At 36.0% G+C, this 16,100-nt stretch overlaps 1 protein-coding gene across 1 annotated transcript in view; it reads right to left on the minus strand.

Moving 5' to 3' along the window:
- Window positions 1-469: 469 nt before the first annotated feature.
- HDAC2 (histone deacetylase 2) overlaps window positions 470-16,100 on the minus strand; it is a 61,007-nt gene continuing 45,376 nt past the window's right edge. Inside the window, exons 9-14 of the mRNA XM_044676757.1 lie at window positions 8,747-8,887; window positions 6,719-6,827; window positions 3,228-3,358; window positions 2,257-2,412; window positions 1,223-1,280; window positions 470-849 (exon numbers count right to left, since the gene is read on the minus strand). Coding sequence (XP_044532692.1) covers window positions 819-849; window positions 1,223-1,280; window positions 2,257-2,412; window positions 3,228-3,358; window positions 6,719-6,827; window positions 8,747-8,887 — 626 coding nt within the window. The 3' untranslated portion in view covers window positions 470-818. The remainder of the gene's footprint in view (window positions 850-1,222; window positions 1,281-2,256; window positions 2,413-3,227; window positions 3,359-6,718; window positions 6,828-8,746; window positions 8,888-16,100) is intronic.

Raw genomic sequence — 16,100 nt, forward strand, 5'->3', positions numbered from 1 at the left:
TGGTCTGTCTGTTTTTTTGGTGTAAAAACTAGCTTCACATAGGATTATCTCAAACTATCTATAACTAAGCTGGGACATCTTAGAAAGTTATCTGAAGGTCAGATAAGTGAGGCTAAGTGATTTGCCTATGAAAGCTTGTCAAATAACCTAGAGCAGGTTTTGGTACTCTAGCATCTGAATGCCAAAATTTTACAAAAGGTTCTATTTCATTTGAATAACAATTTCTAGGGGGCTCATTAAAATCCCTATTTCAGTTACTTCTATATCTTAATGTGGCCAATTCAGTTTGAGGTATAGGAGCTCAATAAGACATCCCAAAAGGAGGAGTTCCTAAATTTTTAAATCATCTGCAATCTCTCTATTCCTAAATGAACACTAATATAGTAATTCTATATAACTCTTGGTAGTCTACCCTGTTAATCAAAAGCTGACAACATATTGCAATAAAAAAAACGAAAGACAACCCAAGTACAATTTGTTTTTTAATAAAGATAATTACAAAAGATGGAAAATCAGCTCAGAAAGGCAAATTACTTCTTTAATAGATCGGTTTTTTGACATAACATAATAACTCACATCAATTTTAAATACTATCACATAAAGCATGGTGGAGAAAGAAATTTTGCATCATAATTAGAAAAACTCACAATACACCTTGCCAACAACCAAAAAAAAAAGCCATTTTGAAAATAAATACATTCCATGCCAAGTAGTACAAAATGAAGTCAGCAGTCTCTTTTGAAAAGAAACCTATATTTTTTCTCCCAATATTTTACCAATTTAGTATTTTTCCTGAAATTGTTGTGAGGCTCTCTAATTCAAGGATTGCTGAGCTGTTCCGATTTGGCTCTGTTTAAAAAGGCAAAATATAAAAGTGGCACAATTTTAGTTTAAATGCACTTTGACTGATGGACAATTTAAAATCAACATTTGTAACCATATGCAACAAAACAGGTATTTCAGTGACAGAAAATGTCTTCGTTTTTGTTCACTTAGTTCTTTTTGTTAATTTCTGAGAGCTGGGACTAGGTATGGTAATTTATTATGTAAAACCTAGCACAGTTTATCATGAGACGATGTAGATGTTTTCTGAACAAACAAGCCCAGAAATTCCAGAGTTGTATTCATCATTCCTAGTGTGCATTAATCCTGGATTACTTTAATTTTAATTTAAAATTTAACTACATTTAACTCATAAGAGATTCAATTAGTACTGGGTTACCCTTTGGTGTCTGTCTTTTCACCACTGTTGTCCTTAGACTTTTCTTCTTCTTTAACATCTAAAAATAAGATAAAAAGAAATGTACAATAAATACAAATAGCCTACACAGGAAAGCTTAGTCCTTAAATTAAAAAAAAAAAAAAAAAAGAAAAACAATTTTATATTTGCCTTCTTAACACTCTCATGGAATAAACACCAACTTTAAAAGTTCTCAGCAATTGAAATCCCATAATTCTTACACCTCTGTCACCCATATTAAATGTTTTACTTAATTTCCATTCAAGTGATCAAAAATAAACCAAAGAGCTAAAAAAAAAAAATGTGGAAGAAACAGTGAGATGTTAAGTTTTGGGCTGCAATCAAACTTTATTTCTAGGAAGTTACTTTATTTAGGAGTGTAGAGATTAAAATTAATATACAAGAACTAAATATTATAGTTCATAAATTTTTATTAATAATAAACTAACATAAAAAAAGCTTACTAAAAAGGTACTAACCTAGCCTGCTTGCGAGAGCAAGAGAAAGAGGGAGGAGTTACAGCAAACTATATACAAACATGACAACGCAAATGTGGACAAAGGGAAAAGCATTCTGGGTAATGCAGAATGGAAGTTTGGGTAATATAGTTTTAGGGATTCAAGATATTTCTAACTATATAGGAGGCATATGAATGCTTAGTCGTTTAAGCTTTCTTCCATGTGATAAAACAGTGTAGTGCTTGTCACACAGCTGGCACTTAATAAATGTTTACTAAATTGAATATATAATAAGTTCTGTTGATCTGTTTCAATTTCCCATTTTATTTTGGGTACGGAGACTATGAATTGTTAAAATGAGATTATGTAGATACACTTTTAAAAACATGATGATTTTTTAAAGGCTAAGAGAAATGTAACTCACTTTTTGGGCAGTTATTTACTAAGTGCTAGGCCCTATTTGGATACTACTGTAATTGAGCTCACATCATTTCAGAGATGAAATATAGCTCCTTAATAAATTTATCATTTTCTACATTTGGAAGACCAACGGCTAACCTGCTTTTTTGTCTTCTGTTTCCTTCTTGTCTTCTTCTATCCTTGCTTTTTTTGCTCCTTTCTTATGATCAGCCACATTTCTACGCCCTCCTTCACCTTCATCCTCGGAATCTGAAAATTCTTCATCACAAGCTATTCGCTTGTCTGATGCTCGAACTAAAATATAACATAAAGATTGTTGTTGTTGTTCAGTTGCTTTTTAGTTGTGTCGAATTCTTCATGACGCCATGAAAAATACATAAAGGTACACATTATATTTTGGAAAATAGCAGTATAAAATTTGCATTCAGGACTAGAATGGGAGGTCCTGGATTCAAATCTGACCTCAAACACTTCCTAGCTGTGTGACTGTGGACAAGTCACTTAATCCCCATTGCCTAGTCCATATCACTCTTCTGCCTTGGAACTGATACCTACTATCTATCTCAGATGATAGCGCTGGGGGAGTTGCTGCAGTAGCCAAACTGATACCACCCATGTAACTAGCAAGCATAGGCATTTCTCTCCATCTCTCTGCCTTTTCCTATCCAAGTAAATATTAATAAACTTTATGAAAAACAAGGATCAAAGTCCTAAATTTATTTCTAACAAAGCTAGAGCTAAAACGGACATTTTAAAATTCCAGAACTAGGCCAAGTTTCTCTCTCAATAAAATACAAGAACCTACTTTAGCATTGGGGCAAAAAAAAGCAATTAAGGGAAAATAAAAAGAAATTTGAAAAGCTGCAAATCTAAAGATGTGTAAATTCTTTCAAGTGGCTTTTGAATCTTTAAAGAAGACAAAGTAACTCAATTTAAGTTTTCAATGAGAAGAAAGTAATTTTTTCTAAGAAAGAAAATATGTTGGAATTAAATTTATATTAAAATTCTTGCTATTAAAGCTACCTTCGAATAGGTTAGTATTGCTTGAATAACTAAGAAAGCCTGTATGCATAATACAATTTTCATAACATTTAATAGTATGATCTTACTAGAAATTCGTTTGTCTGGATCTTCCCCATCTTCATCCCCACTGTCTTCATGAACAGCATCTTCAGGGATGGCTTGCATCTGTACACCAGGCGCATGAGGTAACATGCGCAAGTTTTCAAACAAACGTTGTCTATATTGCATAGGAAACAAGTTATTCAAGTATTTCATTTTTTTCATTGGTTTCTAAATAATTTTAAAAAGATTCTTGACCAGGCCTAGAGATGGGAGATCATCTAGCTTCAAATCTGGCTTCAGACATTCCTAGCTGTGTGACCCTGGACAAGTTACTTAACGCCCAATGCCTAGACCTTATTGTTCTTCTGCCTTAGAACCAATACACAGTACTGATTCTAAGATGGAGGGTATGGGCTCAATAAATAAATAAATAAAAAGACTCTTGAGCAAGAACATATACAATCATTTAAAGCTTGGATACCTAGAAATCTGGAAGTTATAATGGTTATATATTTCTAGCAAAATAGAATATTTTTCTAGTGTTCAAGTTTCAATGGAAAGTTATCCAAAGTACACAGAAAAACTATATGCATAGGAGTTATACTGGATTATAATACAGGACGCTTTAACAAATACCTAATTTAAAATCTCCACATAGTTAATTTTCTTTCCTTCTCTTTAAATTGAATGCGCTTATCTATATAATCTGACTAACAGATCAATATGTAATTTCTTTCTTGAAATTTCAAATTACTCCAAAGAAAAAGGAAATAGTGTGTCTGTGTAAAAAGTCCTATGTTTTAACATTCTATGATTTAAAAAATAACAAAAGTGAATAAAATCTATATTTCTTTTCAATTCAAGATTGATTTCAAGATGATGCTAAAAGCAGAATCAGTCATATTTGCTATCTGTACTATAGATCCCATAAAAATAAACATTTATTGGTCTGAGCTCCCGTAAATATATGCTATAAAGAATTATTCAGATTCACTATAAATCATTCACTCCAAAAATTGGCTTTTTTTTCCTTCTAAAACCCTTACCTTCTGTATTAGAATCAATACTATGTATTGGTTCCAAGGCAAAAGAGTGGTAAGGGCTAGGCAATGGGGGTTAAGTGACTTGCCCAGGGTCACACAGCTGGGAAGTGTCTGAGGCCACATCTGAACCAAGGACCTCCCATCTCTGGGCCTGGCTCTTGATCCACTGAGCTACCCAGCTGCTCCCAAGAATTGGCTTTCTTAAATAAGGTAACATCTAAATTTTTAAAAACTTTCTTTCATTGGTCCTAATTAGTGTCTTTGTTGCATAGAATTTATTTATACCTAAAATGACCAAATTTATTTATTAAATTTATTTAATTAAACAATTAATAATTAATTAAATTAAATTAATAAAGAAATAAATTAAACAATTAATAATTAATTAATAATTAAACAATATTAGTTTATATAAGTTAGTTAATAAAGCCTACTTAAATTAATATTACTTAAGGACTATTTACCACATCTTTGAATATTTCATTGTTCATGATTGCTAGAATTCACACTGGGAAGTTCTGTCTATGCATCAGAAGCTCAAGACTTGGAACCTCAGACCTGTACTTGAACAGGAATCCTCTAAAACAGTGATTTCCAAAGTGGGCGCCACCACCCCCTGGTGCGTGCTGCAGTGATCCAGGGGAGCAGTGATGGCCACAAGTGCATTTGGGGGTGGTGAATAACTGTAAGGGGGCGCTAAGTAATATTTTTTCTGGAAAGGGGTCGGTAGGCCAAAAAAGATTGGGAACCACTGCTCTAAAACATACCCAAGAAGTGATCAGCTAGTCACTTGAGTATGGGAGAAAGCACTTTCCTCTGCTAAGATTTCATTCTGAATTTGAACAGTTTGTTCTATTTGAATGCAAATCTGTCTCTGCAACTACTGCCCCCCTGTTCCTAGTCTTACCCTCTAGTGAGAGGCAGAACAAGGTGAAAGCCTTACAAGGTATTAGCCAAAATTTAGATACACCTGAAGAAAGCTACTAGTTTACTAGTTTTTCAGTTCCCTTGATTTCTGTAAGTCTCGTGTCTTCTTTCATATCTAAATCCATCTATCTGTATCTAAAAACATACATATACACACATATGTGTCTTTCTATCTGTATATATGTGTAATGAGGAACTGTCCTAGAGGGATGTTAGATGTTACAACCCACCTAGGAGCTCTCCAGGGCCAGTGAAGCACAAAACTCCTTGGTTTATGGAAATAAAGTTTATTTTAAAAACGGAATAAAGGAAACTGGTAGGTAGGACCCAAGCACTATTAAAACTAAATCCACCCAACTTCTAAGTCTCCTGTTTAAGGAGAGCTTTCTGTTTTTCCTGTGGGCCCTGCTTAAAGCTCCTTGTTCTACCTAAGAAACTCCCAGCGCTATCTGACTCTATCCTAATCTTCCCACTAGTGATTACCAAAAGAAAGGAATAGCTGCACTAAGTAACTCAAAGTCCAGATGAAAAATCTTTGGATTACTTTAGGCCAAGAAGATTTCTGATAGATGGACCACTGGCAGCTGATCTTTGGACTCAGGGAAAATGGTTTTCTCTAAATAAATTCTCTACCTAGAAGTCAAAGAATTCTCCACAAAATCTTGACTCTCCAGTGAAAATCTCTTAGAGCAAAACCTCTCCCTTCAGCTTGGTGGAAATTCAGGAAGAAAGTCAAACCCTCCTCCCAGCTTAGATCCAAGAAGGAAGGGAAGTCATTTATTTTCAGTTCAGACTCCCAAAATTCCTTTTCCTTACCAGAATTCCTCTCTCAGGGCTTATCTCAAAATTCCCTTTCTTTAATCCTAGAAATCACTCTATCCCTAACCTATTCCTACATATGTACATACTATATGTGTATGTGTGTGTGTGTGTGTGTGTGTATATATATATATATATCATATCTTCGGTTTCTTCAACTCTATATAGTCTGGAGTACTTTTGTTTTTGATGTACCAATGTTTTATTAGATTATGATGTTCAAAAAGCTTAAATCTGGACCCAATTCAACCAAGAAGTTAGGGTTTACAGTTGCCAAATCTAAATTGGACTAGGTGTATTATAGAGTATATTAAAAACACAAGACTCAAGTTAATCTTGATATTAACAAAAAACCTTAACCAGTAAGAAAGACAGTATCATTTAGTAACAATAACATCATAAAGTAAAGACTGAATGACCACTTCTTAGGTATGCTGAAAAGGGATTTCTTATTGTATTATGGGTTGAACTACATAGGTCTCTGAAGATTCTTCCAACTCTGATTCTATGAAGAAAAATGTTTTGGAATGCCAATTTAATGATACTAAGTGTAATGGAGAAAAATAAGTCAAAAGGATATAAACATCATAATTCAATGTCTAACACTAAAGCCTAAGTTTTACATAAAATGTTAAAAAAGGACTAAAAACTACAAAAGATACTTTGAAAACTGTTTATATTTGTATGTGTCAAAAGTTTTATTTTGCCAACATTTAATGAAATAAACTATTTCAATCACTACTTACTTGATCTTCTCCATATACTCGGGGGTATTCTGATTTGTCATATTTGATGGACTTATGTGCAGTTTAAAGTCTGGTCCAAAATACTCAAAGTAATCATTGTATGGCAGTTCTATTGAAAACAACAAAACAAGTTATAGATAAAAAGCTCATTTGTTATGTGGAAATATTAATCATCCATAAAACTTAAGAGCCTAAAAATATTTCCTAGCAAATTACAAGAATAATCAGGACCACATACGAGTCTATACATGTGAAATGCAAAAGTATAGGAAAATAAAAAAATACAGCAATAATATCAATTCTTAAATTCAAATCTTTTATGACAAATTTAAGCTGTCTTAGTCACCATTCCTCTTCAAATCAGGAATACTGCTAATCTGAACCATTTGGGGACTGTCAAGGAGAAAAAGGAAGGGAGCCAGGAGGAACTAGACATATGATTTCATTATAATAGGGAACTTCTAGAGAGGAAGACTTCTACCAATGCAGTTTAGCATCTGCCTTATAACTTAAAAGTGTTAGAAAGCTGCCCAGGGCATGAGAGATTAAATGACTTGCTTGCTAGTCCCACAGGCAGGATGTGTCAAAAGGCATGGCTTAAACCCTTTGAAGTTAGCTCTTTAGCCACTGTCACAATATATCACTTCTTCTCTCTATCTCCCTTTTATTAAACAAAATTTTTTTGCTACCTTTATAGTCTTCCTGTACTTTATTCTCATCTACAATCCAAACATATCGCCTAACTCGTTCTTCACACAGGACACTCTACTGTGTCTTAGCCTTTCCACAAGTTTGTCCACCATATCTGGAATACTACTCCTTTTTGTTGCCACATATTTTCCCTCTCCAGATTTGAACTGAAGTCTTCCTGACTCCAGGCCCAGTGTTGTATTCACTGCACTATTAAGCTCCTTATTCTCTAGCCATTTTACTTAAATTTAGCTTCTCTACTCCATAAGCAACGCCTCCTAGAACTAGCATCAGATAAATTCTGCTATTGTTCTTGTTAGGGGTGTGTTGATCTATTTCCTGTGAAGCCAATTATCATCCCAGTTACATTCTGATCCAAAGTTTAACCACTCATCACTGTTCCCCTAAATTTTTGATATTTTACCTAACTCAAATGCAAGCTACTTTGAAGATACATACTATCTTTGTTTTGAACTTGTATCCCCAGTGCTTAGCACATGTTTGTCATATAGTAAGTGTTTAATATAATTAATTCATAATATATACGGTTCATTCCTATTTCCTCATCCTTGGCTTCCTTGCTTTTCTGTAAGCCTGTAGTCAAACCCTACCTTCAAAAGGGTTTTTCTGGCCTTCCCAGTCCCAGCTGCTAGTGACTCTTTTTGAGATTCCAGGTACTCTGTGTTTATGTATGTAACACAGATATATACATACATATATGCATACACACATATAGTCTCTACTTATTTTCATGTTTATATGGAAGAAAGAAGGAAAAGTAAGAAAATAATTGCTAGCATTTATATAATGCTTTAAGGTTTGCCAAAATTTTTTTAGCTATATTTTGTTTGATAAACTGGTTTTTTGTTCCAACTTTTGTTTCATTCAATATTCTTCTGTTCAAAAAAAATAATTTTTTACTGGTGAATATTTTATAAGTACATCCTAGAGAATTCTAGGATCCCTTATAGATGGTAAAGAAATAGTAAAACAAATTAGTGTTCTGTTATGTCACACTGACAAGTCCTTAGGCACATTCATTGTCTAATTCTGCAGTTCTTAACTTGAGGTCTATGAACTTATTTTTAAGATTCTGATACTGTGTTTCAATACAATTAATTTCCTTTGTAATACTATGTATCTTATTTAATCCATTTAAAAACATTATGCTTAGAAGGCATCTACAGGCTCCTGCAGATGTCCATGACCAAAAAGATAAGGAGCCTTGCTCTAACTAAAGGCTTCCTCCTCTTCTATTTCTAAACAAATATTAATCATGAGTAAACTTGTAATTTTCTCCTTACTATTTTTATTATTTAATTGGGTAATAATACTTGCCATTTGGAATTTCACAATCTAAGGCAACAGCAGTTTCATATGTCCAACACCGAGCAACATTACGGATAGTGTATCCTCCTCCTCCCAGCATCAGCAGGGGCAAATTGAAAGTTTTTACAACTTCTACACATTTAGCATGACCTGACAAAGAAGACATATAAAATTAATAGTTTTACTTACAGAATAAACTATATAACATTTTTTAAAAAGGTAAACGGCCAAAAATAGTTTTCAAATATTATATGTAAACTGTAGAAGGAATTTTGTAACTTTCAAAGACCAAAAAGAATACTTCAGAAACCTATACTAGAAGTGATTTCTACTGCTTCAATGATGGATTCAAGAACCCCTTCAATAGCACCTCCAATAAGAGATTCAGATTTTAGAAAAAGGAACCTGTTATCTTCCTAAAGCCTTTCATTCCATTTTGGAGTAGGAGGAAATTGCACTGTTTATATGGGGAAAATACTGACACTTCCACTGGAAATGTTACTGTCACTAAGCAAAGGTTTCTCAATCGGGTATGTTCATTTATGAATGTTTTTCCAGAGTGAATTTTTATGGATATATTTTTAAATTTACATGACCATGTTTTCCCCCATACCTAAATCTCTTCAGCCTTTCTCAGAGGCATCCAATATAACAATATTTTTAAAATACCTCCCCAATCATAGAGAAAAATATCAATATAATTGATCCATGAAAGTTTGAAAACATGTGAAAAGCATAACATTAGTGGAGCCTGTCTCTAAAAAGGATGAGATGGGAATCTTTCATTTCTCTTCTTTAGAGGTGTGCTTGCTCTTCTTAATTTTGCAAAATTCACTATTTTGTCAGTTTTTTTCACGTGCATTATTATAGTCGTAGTTCTTAGTTCTGCTTGACTGCGTCAGTTCTTGCAGAACACTCCATGCTTCTCTGAGTTCATTTTATGCTACAGAAAATTTACTATTATGTTCATGTACCTCCAATTCTTTGCTATCACAAGAAGGGCTCAAATATTTTAGTGTATATAGGCACTCTATTTGTATTTATTATTTATTATTTTTTTTTAGGCAATGGGGGTCAAGTGACTTGCCCGGGTCACACAACTGGGAAATATCTGAGGTCAGATTTGAACCTAGGACCTCCCGTCTCTAGGTCTGGCTCTCAATCCACTGAGCTACCCAGTTGCACTTTAAATCAATATCCTTGGAAGATAAGGTTAGTCACGGAATCTCTGGGTCAAACATTATGGACATTTTGGATACTTTATTATTTGTGTAATTCCAAAATGATTTCCAAAATGGTGTAACTGATTCACATATCTACCAAAATTACAGTAGCATTTGTCTATATTCCCATAAACCCTCCAACAATGGCTTCCTACCTTTTGCCATTCTTGTTCATTTGAAGGATGAAGTGAAAACTCGAGGTTATGATTTTCATTTTACTATTAATGATTTCATATGGCTAATACTTAGCAATTCTTTTGACCTGTTACCTATTGAGGAATGGCTTATGAATTGTGTATGTGTGGAGGTATACAAGTCAATTATCTTTGTGTCAAACCCTTATCAGAGAAAGTCTTTCCCTATTTGACCATTAAACTTCTCCAAGGTACATTTTTGTATGTAATTTTTGGTTTCATTATAATCAGACACTGCCATTAACCCTTGGTTAACATTCTTATGTATCTGCTATTGTTAAGTGAAGAGAGACCCTGTCTGTTGAAATGTTTTGACGTAACCCAGACACCAGGGCTGTCTCTTCAAGGACAAAGAGCAAAGATGGTGACACTCTCTGTCCTAGGCCAGTATAGATCCAATCTGGTTGCAACTTATTAACAATAAGATTTATTTGGGAATTATCAAGAAAGGTAATTGGGTTGAGAGGGTTGTAGGTGTGTCCCTACCTCTAAAGATAGAGGGGCCCAACTAACTTTACGACAAAGTCTCTTCTTTCCCAGCCAAGCTGGTTTACACTAACTATTCTCTCTATCTAAGAGATCCCCTGTAAGCTAAACAACACAAAAGTTTTCTAAGTCTTTAGGATATAGATGATTAGCAAAGGTGATCAGAGTCAGAAGCGATTGGGTTCATGCCAATCTTTCCTGAGGCAACCTTGGTAGTTCAAATCTGTTTCTCTCTCAGTTCAGATCTTCTTGTATATTTTGCAGAGATAATTCTTTTTGCAGCTTCTAGGTTGTGGTAGGGAAAGCATACAGGAACAGTTTAGAAATCCTCAGGAGGTCAGAGATGAATCCAGGAGATGCTCTCAGCTCCAGAGACTCCAACCAAATCCCTCAGGCTGGCCGTTAGAATCCCCAGCAACCCCTCCTTCAAGATTCTACCCAGTCCTACCTGTGTGTGTCAGCTATGTCATCACATTCCATTTCTCTTTGCTGTAAACTTGACTCTCTTTTCCAAAATATCCCTCTCTCACTATAATAGCTGTGAAAGGCATATAACTTGCTTTTCTTCTAATTTTTTTTAATAGAATGACCTTTATTGACAAGGCAATCAATCTATTTAGAATGCATTAGGCGATATGATGCCAAAGCCTGATTTCTAATAGACAACCTTCTAGTTTTTCTATTTTCAAAAAACAAATAAGGATTCTTTCCTAAGAAATTCATTTTCTTGTGTATCACAAGGTTGAATTATATTTTTGATTCTTCTTGATATTATATTTTTTACTGTCTGTCTTTATTTCAAACCAAGAGATGTTTTTGATGACTACTTTATTGGAAATATTTCTTTCCTTTCATTTGAAACCTTTTATTTCCCTTTATATCATAGAAATAATTTTTAAAGGTTTCTTTGAGTTCTGCAAAGTATCCCTTTGATAATCTGATTATTGTAGTATTACAACTGTAAACTAACTCTGATGATGTGGCACAGACTAGCCACAAACAATCTAGCTATAAAGGAATACTTTATAACGATCTACATAAGTATTTTGTAAGCTTTGGCAGTTTGATCCTCAGATACTTCTTTGTAGTTATTTGGAATGGTTTTTCCCTTTCTATTTTTTGCCTCTTGGATTTTATTATTCAGATATGCAGTTAATTTTTGAGGGTTTATTTTACAGTTTAAAAGTTTGCTCATTTCAGTTAGCTATTTTTGTCAATTCCTTAAGGAAATACCAGCAAATAAGTTTTACTTCCATCCTTGTGCCTTTTAATTTCCTTATTGCTACTGTTAGCACTTCCAAAACTGTATCAAATAATAGTAGGCATTCTTACTATTTAATTAGAAAAGTTCTTATGTTTGTTTTTCTTATGAAGTTCCACCCCTCCCCCCACATTGAGAATAACATCCTTATATCCCTATTGTAAATCAAATTCCCTCATGCTTTTTTTAAAGCAATGGAATGACTGTCCAGATTTTATTGGGATTTTAAAAATCAGTACTCACTAGTAATATTATTCCATTGTTGTTTAACCCTTCTTGGTTTTGCATAGAACTCTTTCAAAAAAAAGTATCTGATAGGGTATTTTCTCAATTTAAACAATGAATGTAATATGGACAAATTTTTTTTTACAAGTTTGACAGAAAGTTGTGAATTTATCAGGAGCAATTTTTATTTGGTAGTTCCTTTACAGCTAGTTCAATTTTCAGCCCGAGATGGGGCTATTTAAAATCTTTTTGGGAGGAAATCTCAAGCTCTTTGTGGTATAGTGGCCACATCAGGTTCTCATTGGTTCTTGTTTCTTCTATGAACCTTGCTTTTTTCTGAGGGGCTACAAAATTGATCCAGGAGAAATTCAATGTCTGCATAACTGGGATTGTACAAATCAAAGGTTCTTTTAAGCTCTTTTGTTGATCTGTAAGGTGAGAGGAAGTATTTGGGGAATCTTCTTCTAAAGACTTCCAGGTCTTGGGCCATGAAAGCCGTGTAAGTTTTCATGTGTACAATTTCTCCTTCTGGTTTAAAATGAGCCTGATCAATTATGGGGTATAAAGATACTGTGCTAGGACCCACTGCCCCTGTCTCAGTTTGATTAGTGGTAGCCTGTTTGTCATTGTTGGGTTGGGCAGGCTTTTCTGTAGCCTTGGAGTTAGCAGCGTTTGTAGCAGTTGGGCTTTAAAGCTTTCTCTATGACCTCCAACTGCAATATTGTGTGGGAGTCTAGAGTTTGTCCCTCCCTTATTTTCCTATTGATCGCTATCATTTGTTTCATCTGCTCCTTCATAACCTGCAGCAGCTCCTCATTTGTGCTCTTTCTTGTCCCCAGTAACAGTTCCAATGCCTTTTTGAGACCCCAAAGTCCCTGGCACAGCTAAAATTATACGCAGGTATGATATGAACTCTGCCATCATGAAAGCCATGTATTTATATGAATCATAAATTGTTAATAGTTTGAGGTAGTATTCTGGAATAACACGAAACTAGCGATTAAAAATTCCCTGCGTCACAGACCAGAGAAACATGGATAGGCTAGCAACGATGAAGGTGAATCTAGCTATCCCCATTGTTCCTATACCCTTAGGTATCGTTTCCCTTATGGCTCAGCCAAAAACTGTTTAAAAAAAAAAAAAACAGGAGAGAGCAGGAATAGAGGGGAGCACAGAGGCAGCAGCTTTGTAGTAATAGGTAAGAGGAGAAGGCTATGCTCCCCTCAGTCTGACAGGCTCTGCTGGACTGAGCCTGCTAGCTGTCTCCTTTAACAGTTGCCCAAGCCAAGTAGCCAAGAAGGAGTTGGGAGTGTGTTGACAACTCCTCTAGCCTCTTGACTTGGGGTTAGGTTTGTTGTTGGTATGGACTGGTATTAATGCTAGATGGATAATGCTGAAATTCTGACTGTGAAATAAGGCTCCCCTTCCTAATAGCTTTGGATATTAACTAGTTAGGAAAGGTACTCTAATCTTTAGTTGGACTTAATAACAAGGTTTATTTCTCACTTAACAAGGGGTCAAGAAGAAGGAATGAGGTAAGAGGATTAGGGATGCTAAATCTAAGCTAAAATGAAAGTAGGTGATCAGAAATTGTAGGTGCTGCTAGATCAATGATAGGCTAAGCTTCTTCACCCTCTCACTAACCCTGGCTTGATCTGGCCGGAGCCAAACCAAAGGATAGGGAAGGCTATTGATTTTCATCTTAGATGGTTATAATATTGTTCTCTCTCAGCTCTATTGACAGCAGGTATGACAGCTCTCTAGGTCTCTCAGGCAAGGAAGCTAGATTGCAGGTACAAAGGCCTACCCACCCTCTTGAACCTCCCTCCACCCAAGGATGCTCCTGAATGAGCTCCTCTGAGCTGTGCATGATGGGTATTTATAAGGTTGGTTCCAACTGCCTTTTGGTCTTGGCTCATGCCTCCTGGGTGTATTCCGAGGTCTTTAACCAACGATCCTCTCACTCAAGATGATTTCCATTTTGTCCCAGAAATTCCTTATAACTGTAGTAAAGGCTAGACAATGGAGGTTAAGTGCCTTCTCCAGGGTCACACAGCTAGGAAGTGTCTAAGGCTAGATTTAAGCCAGGTCCTCCCATTTTGGGGCCTTGTTCTCAATCCATTAAGACACCTAGGTGTCCTCTTTGTTGGGTTTTTTCAAAGCAACAATTTTTGGTATTATAATTTCTTTAGTGTTTCTAGTTTATTGATTTTCTTATTTTGATATTACCTTTTGTATTTACTTGAGCTTTATCTGTTGGCTTTTGAACCTTTAAAATGTATATTTGGTTCATTAATACTTCTACTTATTCTAAACCTACTTTAGTATTGTAAAGATCCTGGGGGAACCTGTAGATGAATATTATATAGCCCCCAAGAATCCTACAGAGGAGGTGGGAAACGGGGGGGAGGGGGGTATTGATGAAACCTTCTATCTGAATGCTAAGATAGGTTTACTTACAGTCTGCTTCTGTGACCTTGATGCTACCTGTAAACTGTATGGAATCTGCTAATATGAATGAGCAGTTTACTGGTTCCCACCTATTGTCATTAACTAATGAGGGAGTGATTGTTTTCCTCTATTAGTAATCCAATTAAATAATAACTTCAAGGATGATAACCCTTGATTCCTAGCTGACTGCAATTTGATGGATTCACTCAGAAGATCAATGATTGTAAAGTGATCTTCACCAATTGCCAGGTGTATCTCTTAACTGACAACTTCCTGGAACTCTGAGAATAACCAGGTCTGTGATGGTTTTCTTTTTTTTTACTTTTTTGGTTTTTGTAGTTGATCTTCTGATTGGTATTTATGCTGGTGTGATGGTATTGAATTTACAAATGTTGTTTAATACTGATGCTGGATGTTGATGTGCACAGAATAATCTATCAGCAGCTTAGGCATCTAACCCTAGCTATGAGACAATCCTGAGATGACCCAACCTCCCACCAGTATCTCAAGATTGAGAGTGTGATGTACTGATCTTGCTGCTTTTATAGTCAAATCTCAACTGACTTTTGGTCTCATGCCAGTTTAAAATGCCCTCAACTGCATTCTGTGTTCCAACCAAGTAACTGGCACTCATGCTTGGCCAACATGGCTTCCTGCAAAAGTATTTACAGTGTCGTTCCGGGTTAAGATGGCGGCAGAGTAAGAAGCAGCTCTTAACCTCTCCTGACCGAAACACACAAAACTCCTCAAGGGGACATAAAAACAAGTCCAGACGAACGGAGGAACCCCACAACAGGGCACAGCGTGGAAGGTACGTGGAATCGAGACATCTCCAGGCTAAAAAGGGCTCTCACTCACTCAATCGCGAGCTGAGCAACCGCCCCACCCCCACCCCCTCCAAACTCACCTATAGCTCCGAACCCAGCTAAAAAGAAATAGAGCAAGTTTGGGGCACCCATCGAGTCATCGGCAGCTCCGGGACCTGTTCCTGAGAGCAGCAAGACTTAGGACCCCATTAAGTCAAGAACGCACGCGAAATCTGAGCGCGCGGGAGCAGAGAGTGGACGCTGGGCGCACGCCCGCTGAGCAGAGGCGTGGGTGCGGCTGAGCAGAGGCGTGGGTGGAGGCAAACACAGCCAGGAACTAAAGCCTAAGTGGGGAACCAGTGCAGACGGGTATACGACTGTGGAAGCAGCGCCCTGAGACTTATAAAGAAACCTCCAGCAGAGGATCAAGCAAGGGAGCCCACCAGGGGGCTTGACCTTGGAAAAAACTAGAACTCAGACCTCAGGAGTCAATAGATCTCAGACAGGCACAGAGAGCGAGGATAAACCTGAGAAGCTGCTGGGCTAATGATGGCTAATCAGTTACAGGAAATTCAGAAGAGAAAGAATAATAACAAAAAAAAGAAGTCTTTAACACTCGACAGCTTCTACACAGAGAAAATCCAGACAACCGAGCAAACAGAGGAGGAGAACAAACAACCATCCAGACCCTCCCCAAATAAGGAAAACTCCTCACAA

The sequence above is a fragment of the Gracilinanus agilis genome, chromosome 4 (assembly GCF_016433145.1).
Source record: "Gracilinanus agilis isolate LMUSP501 chromosome 4, AgileGrace, whole genome shotgun sequence".
NCBI lineage: Eukaryota > Metazoa > Chordata > Mammalia > Didelphimorphia > Didelphidae > Gracilinanus > Gracilinanus agilis.